This window comes from Haliaeetus albicilla, chromosome 5, assembly GCF_947461875.1.
Source record: "Haliaeetus albicilla chromosome 5, bHalAlb1.1, whole genome shotgun sequence".
NCBI classification, from domain to species: domain Eukaryota; kingdom Metazoa; phylum Chordata; class Aves; order Accipitriformes; family Accipitridae; genus Haliaeetus; species Haliaeetus albicilla.
In genome coordinates, this window is record NC_091487.1 from 43,104,884 (window position 1) to 43,121,413 (window position 16,530).

Genomic DNA, 16,530 nt, shown 5'->3' on the forward strand with positions numbered 1-16,530 from the left:
GGAACCATATTATGCCAGAGCAGCAATCGCAGACCTGCTTACTGCAGCTCGTCTGACACCTTAAGAAGTTTTCTCACAAGTGAACTACCAAGGACTGTTGATGCTACACGTGCGCTCCAGAGCATGCTGCCCTTCAGTTAGCACAGCAAGTGCCCTCATGGAAACTCTATGGGTGTAACCTGTCAGTCCTAAAATGAGCATACAAGCACCAGAGAGAAAGGACAGAAACATGCTTTTACAGTGAGAAAACCTTTTTCCCATCACCAGCACCCTGTGGCTAATCCCTCAGTTCTGAACCTCAGGGAAGATCTATAAATGATAAACTTGAGAACTGAAACTGGTAACTTGGCAGAGACAGTGGTCTTACAGCAGTTTCTTGTTTTCTAGCCATCCTTCTTCAACCCAGCCCCTCACCGTTTGGTGTTAACTGCCTGCCTTTCCCTTTTTTACATGGGGGATATGAACCTTACCGCCTTCCTCTTGCTAATTCCCTCACCCCTTCTAGTTAAGTGTTAACTCCTCTTTTCACGTAAAGTGTCTAATTGATCGACATAATTAAATTCAGCTCAGAGCATTGTCTCCCAACCTATCCTTAGTCTGAAGTTTGCTGTTTCTCTTTCGGGTTTAGAGAAAGGGCTTTGAGTGCCTTAAACCTTGCCCACTTTTTCACGTTTATCAGTTGATTTATTAAAAGATTTACTTTCTCCAGCAGATGGCAACATACTTCTAAATTATCTATAGACCATCTGACAGGTAGGACTCGTTCCTGTGCCACTTAGATAGGAGATGAATTTGTCTCCGAGAAAGAGGCTGAGTGCAATATAAGTGCTTATCTTTCCTTGGAACATTTAAGAAAATATTTTTGAAGGTAGTGGCATTGTAATTTCATTTAAACTTATTATTCTGTAATTTTAAATTGTAGTATAATACTGTTGTTGTAATTCTTTGCTTCCGCATATAACTAGAGTGGCAGTGAACAGAAGAACCAGAACATCTCTGTGCATCCCCCACGGCATTGCTTTTATTTCCAAGGAGCAATAAAGCAGTTCAGAGGCCAGGATAGTGGGAGCTGTATTCTCACGTTGTTTCTCTCCTTTTATTTATTTTCCTAAAAGGCATTTCAGAATCACAGATCTCCAGTGCACACCAGAAATACCCATTAGCTGTTAAAGAATCGTAAAGCATTTTTATTGCTGTGGCCTCAGAAACTACGGATTTCCTATCAATCAAGAGCTCTATATGGGAAAGCAAATACTAGGATCTTTCTTCCTTTGATTTCAGCTGTAGTAATTTTTCCGTGAATAGCCGAAGCCTGATTTTCCACTGACTTGTGTGTTGTGGCTATTTCTGCCTCTGCAAGGTTGATAGAAAATGATACGAAGAAGCATTTGACATCACTTCCTGCAGGTTGCAGTGACTAGACAAGGCACACTGCAAGGGAAAACCAGACTCAGGCTCTTGTCTTCACCCTTTTGTCTGTCACTTCTTTTAAGTGGTAATTACGCTTGATTTTTCCCAGGGAGGATGCACACTCAGGTGCATGACAAAACGCCGGGTGACTCAGCACTGGTTGTCTCATTGCTTGTGATTATGAAGGCGACCAGCCAGGCAGCAGCTGTGTCTTGACTTCTTCAGCGTATCTCTTGGCATCACAGGATCTGGTTTGCTCTGGCACCTGCGCTCCAGTTTAGCCCCTCTCTTAATCTAGATCCTCACCCAGCTGACCCAGCGTGTGATGGCATCATTGCCTGTTTTCATCATCCCTCCATTTCTCACTGTTTCGTGTTTCCTCACAGGTAGCGCTGTGAAAGGATTCCTAAATGTGATCTGAGGGCATCGTTTGCAAAGGGAGTGTACTGACATACGCAGCCCACTTGTACAAATGCAGGTAAAGCTGAAGGCCAGGTTTGCTCAAGATGGTGTTGAGTGGCCGATAATTTTTTCTCTCTCACCTGGTAAGAAGGGTGCCCTGCTATTTTTAAAACTGAGGTCTGACAAATCCCACAACATGCAATGCTTTTTCTGAGCCGATGTGTGTAGTTTGGTAGGCTTTGCAAAAGACTATGCTGGTGGCTCCCACTCTGCGAGTTTCAGGCAGACTGGTCTGTGGCCACACATAATTATGAAGTTACAAATGAGATCAGCCAGGGAGGCAGAATATCATGTTGTCGGAGGTGCAGTATTGCCCGGGAGGCAGTGAAAGTCAGGACCACTAGCTGCAAAAAATCCCAGCATCACAGTTTCCCAACATTGTAACACTGCACTTCAGAGGGGGAAATACATGGAATAGTCTGAGCTGATCCGTAGCTTTGCTCCCACTGCAACAGACAAGCCCCAGCTTCCTCCTCATCCAAATTGGCTTAGTTACTGTTTTAACTTGGTCCATGGGTGGACTTCTTCTGCCACAGCTCCAGTGAGAAAGGTGGCTCTAATTAATAGAAAGGGACAGAAAAGGAAGTGTCTTCCTCTAAAGAACTGCTTTATTAATAATAGGACTCTGTTCAGATGTATAAAATTTGTTCGGTGGCGACAATCACATGCTGCCTAAATATATAAATTGATTTCCACTGTAAATCACTGTGTAATCTAATGGAGCAGCTTTTCTGTTTAATTTAAGAAGGTACATATGATAGTGCAGCCCAGCTGAATAATGGCTAAACGCTAACAATACCTGAAATCTATATTTGGTCTCCCTGAAAAGGGTATGATCTTCTGCACTTAATTCCCGGTGGATGGGAATTCACATCATGAGGAATACCATCATAATTGGTACTAATTATAATTCCTGGGAGAGAAGCCAAACATAGCCTTGCAGACTGTGTGTTTCCCACTCAGGCAGAGAGCTGATTTTGGCAGAGGAGCACGTCAGGGAGGCAGCGTGCAATGGGGCTCTCCTGCTGTACCTGCTACTTATGCGTGCAGAGCCTGTCCCCGTGGCTGTCAGTTCAGCAGCTCTAGGAATGGGACAGACTTTCACTACAAAAAAACAAAACTGTACAAAAATCTTGCTAAACCAAAATGTCTGACACCTCGCTGCATTGCGAAACTAAACCTGCATCTTCTGTTAGCTGTCAGGAGCAAGGCAAGACCTGAGAAACAAACCCGTGGGAGCTGCACTGTTTGTTTGCTTAATCGCTTAGCTTAAATATAGATTAAAAATCACTTAAGCTTATCCACAAGTTAAGTGTGTGTCAACCAACGGCTGTCAGAAACTACAAGGAAAAAGGAACATAGTCACAGAAGGAAGAAGTTTTAGGAAAGGAAGGAGAGAAAAAGATATTCAATCCTTGGAGTGGTGTGACAGTCTACCTTCTTGAGGGATATCCATTCTTAAGTAAAGAGCATATAGGAAACAAGAGCTGCTGGCTTCTCTTCACCTCTTCCCCCCCCCCGCTACTGCTAACACTCGCTAACAGTGAATAATTTGGTGAATAATCCCTCATTTACATTCATTTCTTCCGATTAAGTGGAAATGTCATAGTTCACAGAATGTCAGCCTGTGCCTGAAATGCACTGAAAAACCTCTGCAAGATCCTCACTCGCTGTGCTGCCTGCCCCGGCTGCGGTGTAGCGTGTCCTTGCCAGTCCCGTTGGAGGCACAGCCGTACCTCACACATTACGGCGTATCGCCTGTCCCAGTGCTTTCTGCCTCTTCTGGAGCAGTTCAGCTGTCACCTGGCTCTGAACTAGCAACAAAGAGCGTGGCACTGGAAAAAGCCAGTTTAATGCAAGCCCGTCACTTGAGTTAGCAGCCACTTGCTGTAGCAAGACTATCTGGCACACATTTTAGCAGCAGCCTGGCTTATCATACCATCCCCATTTTTTGCAGCTATAGAGATTTCAGGTTGTGCTAGTAAAAACACAGAAGAGGTTGGTTAAAGCAAACTGCTAGCGAAAACTGCAGAGAAAAAGCCTTCTTGCTGTTCCCAGGAAGCTTGTGGGCTATCTCCAAAGAGTGGGCATGCTTTGTCAAGTCAAAACTCTTGAACCTGAGGGGTTGCAGTGCTTGTGACATTTTGTCAACCATGGGGGAAAGCATTTTAGACTGTGCCTGACTTAAAGATGTCTTCTCAAGTGTAGCATTAATATAGGTGAAACACCTGGGTAGCTTCTCGGTGTGGATGCAAACCTCAGTGAGACGCAAGTTCAGGAACTGCTAATCAACGGCTCCTTGCAGCACAAACCTGCCCAGTGCAGACAGGTCTCCCTTGCTGAGAGCACGATGAAGGGCATCATGTAACTAAATTGGTGGCATTCACCAACAGCCGGAGTTTAGCCTCTCCATTAGGAAACAGCTCCACTGTCAAAGCTGGTGTTGCAATACTAGGTATTGCATGCATTAATACTTTCCCTCCAGTGTTTTCAGTCACTTGGTGGTGTTACACTGGGGTGCAATGGTTGCTGCGACAGTATGGCCACATCTCTCCTTTTAAATGTGCTCGCACATTTCTGTTTGTTTAGTTGTACTTCTTTAGACAGCGAGCTCCTTGGGGTGGGGATGGAGCCATCTTCGCAGCTGCCAAGGGCACAGCGTGGTGCGTGAGCTGCCAGAGGTGAATATGAAAAAAGGCAGTGGACTGGGAACCGCCGTGTGTCTCCAGGCAGCTGGAAAAATACACTTTGCAGCTTTTGCCGGCACGCAGCAACAGCTTGGCTGGGTCAGAGGAGCTCGGTCACGGCGATCGCATAGTTAACGAATGTGATGTATCTCTGTCATTTGCTTTCTATTGTCCCTCACAATATTGACCAGTCACTGTTGATTTTATTCCTGTCATGCCAGAAATCACAGGTGCTCCAGGTGGGGCTGCTGGTCAATGGAAAGAAATGCAGGTCAATGGAAAGAAATGCATCAGCGCTGCTCCTTAGGAAGAGAAAAGCGGGGCGGGGGGGAGCGGACCGCGGCTTGCCGTGTGTGCACAACACGGAGCACGGCGGCGGCACCCTCCGAAATCCCGAGAGCGAGCGCTGCTCGGGGTCCTTCGCGGCGGGGGGGGGCCGGGATACGGCAACCGGGGGCCGGGCCGGGCCGGGCCGGCCTCCCTGCGGGGCGGACCGGGGCGGGCCTAGGGAAATGGGGGCCGGTTTTGGGAGCAGGGCGGCAGGTGTAGCGATGAGGAGCGGTGCTAGGCGGGTCGGAGAGGGTGGCCCCGCACGGCAGCGCGCAGCCCCGCCAGCAACCCGCCCGCCCGGGCATGGCAGCGGTCCCGCCGCGCCGCTCCCCGCGCTGAGCCCCGCCGAGCCGCCGGTGCCGGTGCCGGTGCCGGTGCCATGCCCCCCCAAGAGCTCCTGGATTACTCGCCTGCCCTGCGGAGACACAGCCCCCCCCGGGGCAGCGGCCCGGAGCTGGGCATCAAGTGCGTGCTGGTGGGCGATGGAGCCGTGGGCAAGACCAGCCTGGTCGTCAGCTACACCACCAACGGCTACCCCGACGAGTACCAGCCCACCGCCCTCGACACCTTCTCCGGTAGGAACCCGCCCGGGCTCCCCGGTGCCTCGCCCGGCCGGCCGAGGGGGGGGGGATCCCCGCCTGGCGCAGCGAATCCCCCCGCTGCGGGCCGGGGGCGAGCTTTGCCGGTGAGGCGGGCTGCCGCACCGGGGGGGGGGCTTTGGGGGTGTAGGGTGAGCACAGCCTGGGGGGTGGGACGGGGACGGACACAAAGCGCCAAGGGTGTTTTCTGCAACTGGGACCGAGTCCGTCAGGCGTTTGGTGAAGTTCAGCAGGTGGAAGTCCTGTATTCCGCAGCCTTGTGCGTCGGCAGGGCGCGCGTCGAGTTGGCTCGCCAGCCCTGTGAAATTGGGCGCCTTCCTGGGTTTGTGGGGGTGTTATGAGTAAACAGAAGGGGGCTTGATTTCTTGTCGTTGGGGTTTAGCTTCAGAAATATCATAGCAATGCGCTGTAGGCTTTCTAGCTTCTACCGATACTCAGCAGTAACATCCTTTTTCCTGCATGTCCACTGAAGTTAGCGTTGAACAGAGGTTGCCAAAAAGTTGAAGAGCTTTGTAAGTCTGGCTAGAATTGCCTTCCCTGCCAGCTGATGAGCTTTCATTAGTTTCCACTGTCGTAAATGCCATCTTTGTTCCTGTACTCCGCTCCTTTTCTTTTGGGCTCCAATTTCTAATATAAACCCCAGGAAAGTACAAAGCCCTCTGAAAGATTTCTCTTCTTCATCTGATACAAAGAGACACAACAGTACATGACAGTATAGATCAGTAGATTAGAGATGGCATCAAGTCAGACTGGGAACGAGACTTCTAATGTGTCATAGTCTCAGGGGTTCTTAGAGGGAGTGTTTTGTTTATTTGAATGTTCCCCCAGTTGCTGACTCTGACGCTGGGAATTGTTGATTTGTCTTGACCCTCTCCAAGCTCTTCCACTGTCACTTGAAGGAAATGAACTGGGAACATGCTGCTGATCAGGGTCCAGCAGCCCTTTAGGAGCAGATGTAAGGAGCCCTTGAGTTCTCCAAGGGAAAGATTACTGCTCCCTCTGCTCCCTTTACACTGATGTGTACAGTTTGGGCTAAGAGAGGCTTGAAACTACCATAGTGGTTAGCCTCCACATTTTTGGAAAGGGCAAATCCGTAGCGAAACGATCCAGAAAGGTGGAGGCAGTATGAGTTCAGAGACTCCCTGGTTAGCAGCAAGTAATTTGAAGATAGCTGCACAGGGATTTAGCCCCACTCTGAATGTCCAAGTAGCGAGCCTGACTTCCAGAAGTGCATAGCATTTGCAACTGATAGAAATACAAACCATTAAAAACGGGTCTTCCAAAGTTCACTTTCTGCTTATTGGGAGGAAATGGGAGAATGGAGAAGTTTCCCTTCCCACCCCTACTCTTAACCTGGATAAACTTGAAGAAAGTCCCTCCCTGGATTCACAAAGCACGGTTGAAGATCCGTTTCAGAAATTTCAGCCTAATTCTCTCCACTCTTGGGGAATACTTGCAGTTGAAACTGCCAGCAGAACTGAGTTTCACAGTTTACATCCTAACCCTAATTCTGGTCAATGGACTGTAATGCCAATAACAAGATAGGAGAAAGTATTGCGTTATCAGGGGAACGGCTCTGGGACTGTGACCCAGCCACATTTGTCTGGGTGCTACCTACTGCTGGGTGTCACTGCCAGGTAGAGCAGCCTTGAGTGAAACGTGTACCCAGTGACCTTTCTCCACCAGGCTATCCTGTTCTGCCGGCCCCTTCGCTACCCTACCGAAATCCAGCCTCATCCTGAGGGTGTGGACCTTGTGAGGGCGGTATTTGGAGGGCTGTCGCAGAGTTGCTAGCGTAGCTTAGGCTAGCAGCAGGTACGAAAAAACCTTGTGCAAGCACTGGAGCAGCAGGTAATGTATGTGGTGCCTTTCTTCTGAAGACTGTAAAACATCTCAGAGATGCTAATTCCTTCTCTCAAGGCGCTGGGAGACAGAAGAAACCAGATACTAGAAAGGCAAATGCCCAGTGCCTTGAAGATCAAGTCAGGATCTGGCAGGTTCTTTGATCAGGAACAGGTTTCTCTTCCTCCTCTGGGGCAAAGATTTGGCAACAACCCAACCGTTTCCCAGTCACAAGGAAGCAATGACTTTCAGTTACACTGGTGAGGAGTGGCACTGTGGTGGGTGCACCCACCCCTTCATTTTTTCCTTCAGTCTCAGTCTCCCACCAAACTTCGGTTCATCTTTTGTCTGTGTCTCCCTCCTTCTCCCCAGACTGGTTTCAGGGAGAAGGAGTGCTCTCCTCCAAGAGCTTGTGTTAAACTCTCCCAAGTCAGTTGTTTCTGTTGTGTTTCTCACCTGGCTAATTACTTCAAGAATCACAAAAGATTGAAACTGCTTCTGTTTGGGGGTTTGGGGGTTGTTTTTTTTTTTTTTTTACAAAAAGGACGATAAAGCCTCCTCCTGGGCACAGCAAGGGCATTTAGCTAGCTCGTGTCAAGAGCCAGCCATTGTCACCTTAGCCAGGATGCCTTCCTTTATTCACCAAAGCACAGCCCCATCCATATTGTCAGGACTTTCAAGTGATTTCCAGCTCCCCCAACCCCTTTCTCCTTTTCCTGGCTTCCTAGCTAGTCTCTGCACTTAAACATCTAACAGTTTCATTCCAGATTTCCATCAGAGGTCCTGCCAGCCCTCAGTCTGAGTCAGCTGATACCACATGAAGGCTTACTCTGATTAGGGAGTGAAGTGGGAGCAGACCTTACCTACGTAACTCAGCAGTTTTTCAGTGTGTGCATAGTCTCTGAAGGGGATTTCACTCATCGCTGTTTCCTTAATAGCTTCTTCATTTCAAAGTTGTGTTTAGGTCTTTTGCTTTTCCTTAGCTAGGACACTCACAGAAATGCTTTTTTTTTTTTTTTTTTTTTTTTTAAGGCCAAATTTCTGGCCTGGATGGTAAAAGTCTCCAGTAGCTTGTTTAAAGGAAACCGATTTGAACTTCCACTCTGGGCCAAAACGCTAGGCACAAGTTGCTGAAGTTCTCAGTTTGTGTTTATCCTTATCTGCTTTCTTGGGCTGTGGAAGAACAACAACAAATTGCTCTCAGGGCACTGTTTGGCTAAGGGCTCTTCTTCTCTAGAGAAGCAGTTGTCCAGTAATATGGAACGATTCTTTCAAAATACTGGAGAAGAACCCAAAATGCCTGAGGGATAACCAAATCAGAAAGTCTGCTGCAGGTCTCTTAATGTTCCCAGTGCAAGCTTCAGCTGTATTAGTGAGGTTTGGGAGGATGCTCAGCAAGGAGGACAGACTTGAGTGACTCCAACGACTCTGTTCAGTGGGATACAGAACAGAGCGCTCTGGGGAAAAACCTGTATGAGTGTACATGTGTATGCTGGGCAACTCCCTTAGACTCATCCTTATTCTTTTTCTGCTACAGTGCAGGTCCTGGTGGATGGAGCCCCAGTCCGGATCCAGCTGTGGGACACTGCTGGACAGGTAAGCTCTATCGAAGCAGCTGTCAGCTCTGGTCCTGTGGGACAGGGACTGTTTGCAGGCTTTTGGGGAAGACAGCGTTTAACTGGGAAGGAAGGAAATGCAGTAGTCCAGCATCAGCTGTTTGCTGGTATGGCAGTCACAGAGAGGTGAATGACAGACTTCCACAGCTCTGAAACTTGTGCCTGAACCGTGGCATGGCCACAAAGTCAGCACCATGCCCTCCCTCTGAGGGTGTTGCTGTCCTAGTTAACGTGTGAAAAAGCCACTGCAGCATCAAGCTGTTAGGAGATCAGTCCAGTGAAGACTTTTTCCCCCCCACCCCTCCATTTTCTACAGGAGGACTTTGACTGTTTGCGCTCGCTTTGTTACCCTGACACCGACGTCTTCCTTGTCTGCTTCAGTGTGGTAAACCCAAGCTCCTTCCAAAACATTACTGAGAAATGGATCCCTGAGATACGAACTCACAACCCCCGGGCACCGGTGCTGCTGGTGGGGACGCAGGCAGACTTGCGGGATGACGTCAATGTCCTCATCAGCCTGGATCGCTACCACGTGAAGCCCGTGCCCCGGCCTCAGGCAGAAGGTCTAGCTGACAAAATCCGGGCTGAAGCCTACCTGGAATGCTCAGCACTGACCCAGAAGAACCTCAAGGAAGTTTTCGACATGGCCATTGTGAGTGGTGTCGAGCACAAAGCACGGCAGGAAAAGAAGATGACTGCCAAAGGCATCAAAACTCTCTCCAAGTGCCGCTGGAAGAAGTTCTTCTGCTTTGTCTGAAGCTGCTTTGAGGGGGGAGAAAAAAGAAACACCCAATGGCAGTATTGGCTCTGCACCTTCTTGGAGTGACTGCTCCTATGGCCCCAGCGAGGAGGGTATGATAAGCTGCTGGGCTTGGAAACCTGGCTCTTGCTGGGTTACAGTATCAGATGCCTAGGAGACATGAACTGGATTTCCATTGTGCCGGGATGTGGAATGGTCCAGGCAGCTATAAGTACCTGCTGGACATGTCTGTAGTATCCCAGACTAATGGGAGCCTTTAATACACCAAGACTCAGTACCCCAGAGCAGGCAGGTTCCTTACATTGTTCAAAATGACCAGTTTTCTGTCTGAAGCTAACACACTTATGGAGTCCTGATGCAGCATAATAAATGTGAGGTACTTTTGAAGTCTGCCTATGTTTTGGCTGATTTACAGGCATGGCAGAGAGTAGGGCAGGGGCAGTTACAGGCCACTGCAATGTGGTCAGACATGGGCTGCGGAATTTGTAACACGAGACTTGGGTTCCCTCTCTGATTCTGCTTGCCAAAATAGGTAGAAGCCACTTGGCTGTGAAAAAGCAGCACTCTTTCTTAAAGGCCCTGAATTGTGAGTACCCTTGAGAAGGTTTTTCCTAAATAAAGGCCATTAGCAGGCTCAAGAGAAAATGCACTGGCAGCTACAGTAATTTTTTAAGCAAAATGTTCTCCGAGAGGACTCTGTAGTCCGGTGGGTGCCAGTGCTATAGTCCTATCTTAAGAGGTAGTCATGAACTGAACTTGGGGACCTATTTTGAAAGACCTTTTGCGTGTGTGGTGTTTTGAGAGAAAGAACAGGTGAGGAACAGTGATGAGTGGCTCTGTCTGTCTAGCAGAGACGAAACTCTGTCAGTGAAGGGTTTGCAACACTACCAAGGGGTGAAATGTAGATGGAGAGCCATGCATGTTATGAAGGGAGAAGAGAGAAGGGAGAAAAGGAAGGCAATAAAAAGGGTAAAGAGAGATAGAAGGAAGAAAGGGAGATGAAGAAGGAAAGAAGAATGAACACTGTTAAATTAAGAGTTGTGATTCTGCTTAGTTGAGATGCTAGTATTCAGGGAATCTTCTAGGGACCTGGAAAACTTGCTAGTGATCTCAATTTCAAAGTAATATTGTCCATATGTTAAGTTCTGAATCAAAAGGAAGGGGTTGTAGTGAGAGGGAGAGTTAGACAGAGTTCCTCTTTGTCAGTAAAATCCTCAGTTTCAGATCTACACAGGAGAACAGAATTTACCTTGTACTGTTCTTCCTGAGGCTGCAGAACAGGAATGGAGGGCTCAGGGCTTCTTTCTGTTGTGCTTCCTTTTCTTAAAAGTCACTGCTTGATCTGCTGAAATCAAAAGCAAAGGAAATCCATGAAGTTCCTACCAGACAAAAACATTCACTATGTTTGCTCCGTTCCACTCTCACCTGTTTCTCGAGGGATTAATTTCCTAGTGAGTCTGTTCACATTTTACTACAGAACTTGCATCAATTTCTAAAACTTCTTTCATAGAGACATTTCGTTCTGGTTTATGTAGCAGAGAGTGTGACAGGTCTGTCAAGCAATGCCTTCAATACTCAGGGGGTTCTCTGCATCTGCCCATGGCCCATCACTTTGGGGACGCTCTGCAGTAACGTTGCAGAAGGGGATATAGCTGTGGATTGTTTGCCCTGCACCAAAAGCAAGCATGCCCGAGCTAGTGCGCCTGTAAAAACCACATGCAAGTAATGCAGCATGGCTCTGGATCCAGAGAAATGCCTGGAAATCTCTCTCAGAGCCATCTCTCTTTGTGGTGCAGCTCATACAGGCTCCAGGACGCGAGACAAGCCTGCTGCCTCCTTGGGGGATATCATAGTATGAAAGAGGTGGGCAGGTCTTCTTGCGAAGGGATGTGGCCCACAGCCTTGGAGCTGCTTGTAGGGTAAGGCTTAAAGACCTGAAAGGATGGCGTGTCAAAATGAGCTGAGTGTTGAAAGGACTCCCCCAACTGAAATGCCATCCAGGTCCGGTGAGGATTCCGAAGAGATGGAGAGTACAGAGGCGGTAGCTAGAAGGGACATGTCCCACAGGCCTCTTGGCAGGACACCGCTTCTCGAACAAAGCTCTCACTCAGCAATGCATCCCTGCACGTATTTCCTACCTGTACAGGCACCTTTGCTGTATTGCTAGTTCAGTTTGTCTGTTGGGTCTTTATGCATTTCTTTAGCCTGTGAGACCGAGGGCTGCGGTGTGACCTGCTGAGGAGCACACCATACCCCTGTGGAGCAAATCCACAGGTGGAAAGAACACCAGCCTCCCTCCTGCTGAGGAGAGCAAGGGTTGTCCTGCAGTAGCTTGGTATGAAACAGGGCTTATTTCGTTCTGGAAAAGAAGCTGTACTGAGAGCTGCTTTCTTCCTCTGTGATTGTGTCTACTATTCGTTCAAATAAATTTTTTAAATGTCTCCGATCTGTGTTTGTAATTTTGTCAGCACAAAATAAGCTGGGCTTTAAGATGGAGGAGGAGTTATTCCATTTTACTGACAGTAGCATAAGAAGGAAATCGCCCCACTTCTCCCTCCATGTCCTATCCCCAACTAGCAATGGTAAAAATCCCCTCATAGCTGAAACCTTCCAAGATCCTTCTGTTGCCTCAGTTAATTTTCCTCTCCTTCAGCAGCCGCTCAGGGTGGAGGCTGCCAAGGGGGATGGAGTAGCAAACATCCAAAGTTGTCAGTGCCTCTCCCCAGAAGCCACCGTCCAGGGACCAGTCAGGAGGCCCTCCCAGCACTCACTGAGACAAGCCCATGTAGGACTTGCATTTGGAGCCTTAATAACAGCGTGCTGCTCTGTCATTAGGCTGGTGGGTAATTTAGCAACCAGCTTTATTTAACTTCCCTTGGTAGTTAAACACTGCTGAAGTGCTGAAAAATTTTGTCCGTGCCACATAGGACACAAAGGCTCTATCCAAGATAGCTCACAGGACTCATTCTTTTAGCCTTATCATCAGCATCACAGGTAGGTCAGGGCTCCAGTCTGCCCACATCTGGGGCCCCACAGCTGCTCCAAAGGCAGAGGGCTGGGAAGCGAGGCTGCTGGGGGAGTTCAGCAGAGAGGTAGGAAAGAAAAGGGACAAATACCACGGTGTAGCAGAGGTAATGAGCAAATGTGATTCAGAAAATAGAAGACAATAGGGAATTACTGCTGATAAAACTTGATTTGGGAACTTTTTTTTTAAGATATCCGAGACCACGCTGTCCTCCTGCAGTCTGCTGTTTGCTAGATGTAAAGCGACCTGTGGGATTATTTGGAGTCAGCTCCCAGCTTTGCAGCTTCCCAGCATTAAAGCTTACGGAAGAACCTGTGAATGGAAATAGCAGCAAAGTGTGAATTAACTTTACGGGGAGTGAGTCATCCCACTGAGCCATATCCTGTCATGTGCACAATAAGCACCCTAAAACTCCCTGAAACCCGTGAACAAAGCTGAGCTCCTGGGGGTGGGGGTGAATCTACCTCATTGAGTGTCCGACCAAAGCCACCCTAGGAGTCTTTAAAGCCTTGCTCTAGTCTTCTCCGTGTTGCAGTACTGGACCTGTGTTACTACCTGGCTCTGGTACAGTTCGGACTTGTTTCTGCCTTGCAGTGCTGCTTGACCAACCTGTATTTTCAGATGATGCTGAGAGCACAGGAGAGTTCCTGGGAGACTGTTGCTAACACAAACCACCCCACCAGGCTGGATGAAGCTAGCCAAGCCCATTTCTAGGCCAGCACAATTCCACACAAGTGCCACTTACTTTAATGCCAGAAAGGTTCCTTATGATTAGTCGATCTGACTTGCTCCATAGTGCAAAGCTCAGCATCAAATGCTAGAAAAACCCAATGTGCCTATAGGGTAGAAACTCTCTAGTCCCTTTTTCTTGCTCAGGTCTGTGACTTCAAGCCTGGTCAGCAGCCTCCTGCACAGTCCTGCATCCAGCAGAGTAACTTATCAGGGCTTTCCCACCAGCATAAGCAACAGTGGAAGTACTTCCCCACAGGTAAACACTGTGTTGTGTAATTCTTCCTGAAGCCGGTGTGCTAGCTGCTGCTCTCCGCTACCATCTCCAAAGGAGCTGAGCTCAGGTGTCAGAAGCAGTAGGAACACAGGGTGGAAAGGACCCTTTTGTCTCCTTTCTCTGTAGGCAGCACACCCTAAATGGGCTTAGCTGGTCCAAGAAGGTTCCCAGCTGGCAACATTTTCCCAAGCTTCCACTGAACCCTGACTGGGAATTAATCCCTAAAATAATACCAGGTTTTGTCTGACTCAACATAGCCTTCTTCCAGTGCCAGAAGGGCAAGTCTGGAAGCTCCCTTCGGGAGATCTTTATGCCCTGTAGGTTACGTCCTATTTACTTTGAAGGGACAGGCTGAATTATTACCAGGTCAGGAGCCCACACGAGTCCAGCAGCAGGAACCCAGCTGTGCTTGAACCCTGCTGAAATGCAATTACCTGGAATGGCATCCTCCCCCATTTCCTGAGAGGGCCATGATTGCGTTAACAACCTTATCGCTTTCTTAACACCCCCCAATTTAATCCTCAGGTGCTAACTAGCTTTTTTCCTTCAGATTGCTCCAAGTTTAATGCTATTTATCAATTGGGCAACTGTTTCCAGCTTGGAATCAGGGTCTGGCTTGACTTTTCTCAGCTGTAGTGGCAGCTAAGTAGTCTGCTCCAACTTTGCTCCTAATGCTTTCCTGCCTCTGCTTTGGGCTAGATGGGTCCCCTCCCACGGTCCTCTCCGCGGCCTCGCAAAGAGCAGCATGGGAACACCGGTGGGGCAGGAATGAGCAGAGGACTGCTCAAACGGGCACCGCCACCACAAGAAACGTTTGTCCTCTCGCAGCCTCTGCTTCAGCCGGACTGCTGCTCTTCCAACGCTGCCGAGAGAGTCCTCTGTGCCCAGGAGGCTGTGCTTGGTCTGCTTAAACGCCTTGGCTCTCCTTTACATCGTCGCCTCTCTTGGAGCTATGCTAAATTGCTCTGTAGCGGGCCTGGGAGGTCAAGCATTTCTGCAAAGAAACCACTCGAATTTTACTATACGGCTCCAAGACGGTCCTCCCTGTACTGGAGGATGCTGGTCAAGACCCAGCTCCCAGTCTGCATCTGCTCCCAGAAGAGGAATCAAAGAGCTGGCCCAGCCGGCACCTGGGCCTCCTGGAAGCTGCTTACTCATGCCTCTGCGGAGTCCAGCCCTGGGCTCTCCGTTCCCACCGTATAAATACAGCATTGTACTTGCAAAGACCTATTGCACAAGAGAGCAGGGTATGTTTCAACGTATCCCTGAGACAGGTTCCCTCTGCTGAAGCCCCACGTGATTCCCCGTTCCCAGGGTGACACCGTGCCCTTTCCAGCTCCCGGACCGAGCTGCTCGGCATCCAAACCTGCCGGACTTGTTCTGGAAGAGCAGGAGGAGATGTGGGTCCCATCCTCCCCCTCCATCCCCTTATCCCCAGCGCTGCCCCTGGGGCAGTGTTGTGAACTGAAATACTCTGGTTTCTGCTGCTATGGAGGAACATCAGGTGCGGGGAAATTTGGCTCGGGGACAAGTTTCACCACGAGTCACTGAGCCAGGCTTTTCTTTCCCATGAGATAATCTTGGGCGGGGCAGACAATCTCTTAAAATTAAAATACAATGAAAATACACGGGCTTCCCAGGGTTTAGGGTAAATCTCTCTTTCCTTGTTTTCTCAGAAAGTGAGCCAGGCGCTGCCGAAACCTTCCCCGGGCTCGCGGCGCAGCGGGCAGCGCCGCAGCCACAGCCTCGGAGCCAGGCCTGGCTTTCGGGCCAGGGGCTGGTACCCGCTGCCCCCCCAACCCCGGGCTGGCAGCAGGAGCCCACCTGCAGAACCTGGCTCTGCTGGTGGCGAGGGTGGAAGAGCTCAACCTCCACAGTCCCGTAGAGGAGGATGGATGGGCGAGCGCGGGTTAGCCAGTCAAGCGCGGACGGCAAAGCCCCCTTTCCCACGGCACCCCGGCAGCTGCGCTGCCGCCTTTGGGCTGGTGGCACGATGGAGCCTGCTGGTGGGGACAGCGCTGGTGGTTTCCAAGCGGCCACCCACGTGTGAACGTTTGTGCTGGCGGTGCCATCACTGCTGTTAAACTCTGGTGGGGGGGCTCGGCGTGCTCAAATCATGGGCCTGCCCTTCCTCCACCATCCCTGTTAGTGTCTCACCCTGCCACCGAGCTTAACCCTCTGCTTCTCCGGGTGAACACCTGGTTAAGTAGCTCAGTGGCAACAGGGACACGGGGAGAAGCCTGGGATCTCGCTGGGATCTCGCTGACGGCGAGCATCAACGCTCCAGCCCTGCAGACCGAGGTGCTTTCTCATCCACAGGGGAAAGTCAGCACCACGTGCTGCAGCGGTGTCTGCCGTGGGAGGATTCGGTTCTCCCGGCAGAGGCTGCAACCCTGCGGGGCTCGATGGGAGAGAGGCTGGGAAAATGCTGCCCGAGCAGCGCAAATAGGTTTCGGGCAGTATTGCAGAGCCTTAGCTGCTCTCCTGCAGCAAGCCCTTTGCTGTGCCGCCCGCCCGGGGAGCGACGTGTGCCTGGGGACAGCCGGTGCTTGCCGCTGCCGGAGCCGCTGGGATGGCTGGGATGGCTCTCTGCAGCGCTGAGGCAGGCCGGGAGGCAGAAGGAGCACCCGGCTACGGGCAGAGCTTCAGAAACTGCGCATTCATCTTCGCTGCCAGGAAGCCAGAGAGTGCCCGGGGCGGACTGATGACGCACGGCACACCTGAGATCATTTTCATGGGAATAGACCCGTGAGAGACAGCGAGAGGAAGAGTCAGGGAAACTCTCCCAGCACT

General features: G+C 49.9%; 1 protein-coding gene across 1 annotated transcript; it reads left to right on the forward strand.

Annotated features, from left to right (window-relative positions):
* The first annotated feature begins 5,072 nt into the window (after nucleotides 1-5,072).
* RHOV (ras homolog family member V) lies at nucleotides 5,073-12,146 on the forward strand. Its single transcript, XM_069784458.1, has 3 exons — nucleotides 5,073-5,464; nucleotides 8,868-8,926; nucleotides 9,263-12,146. The coding sequence occupies exons 1-3, from the start codon at nucleotides 5,269-5,271 to the stop codon at nucleotides 9,701-9,703; spliced, it is 696 nt and encodes a 231-aa protein (XP_069640559.1). The 5' UTR covers nucleotides 5,073-5,268; the 3' UTR covers nucleotides 9,704-12,146.
* Nucleotides 12,147-16,530: the final 4,384 nt, after the last annotated feature.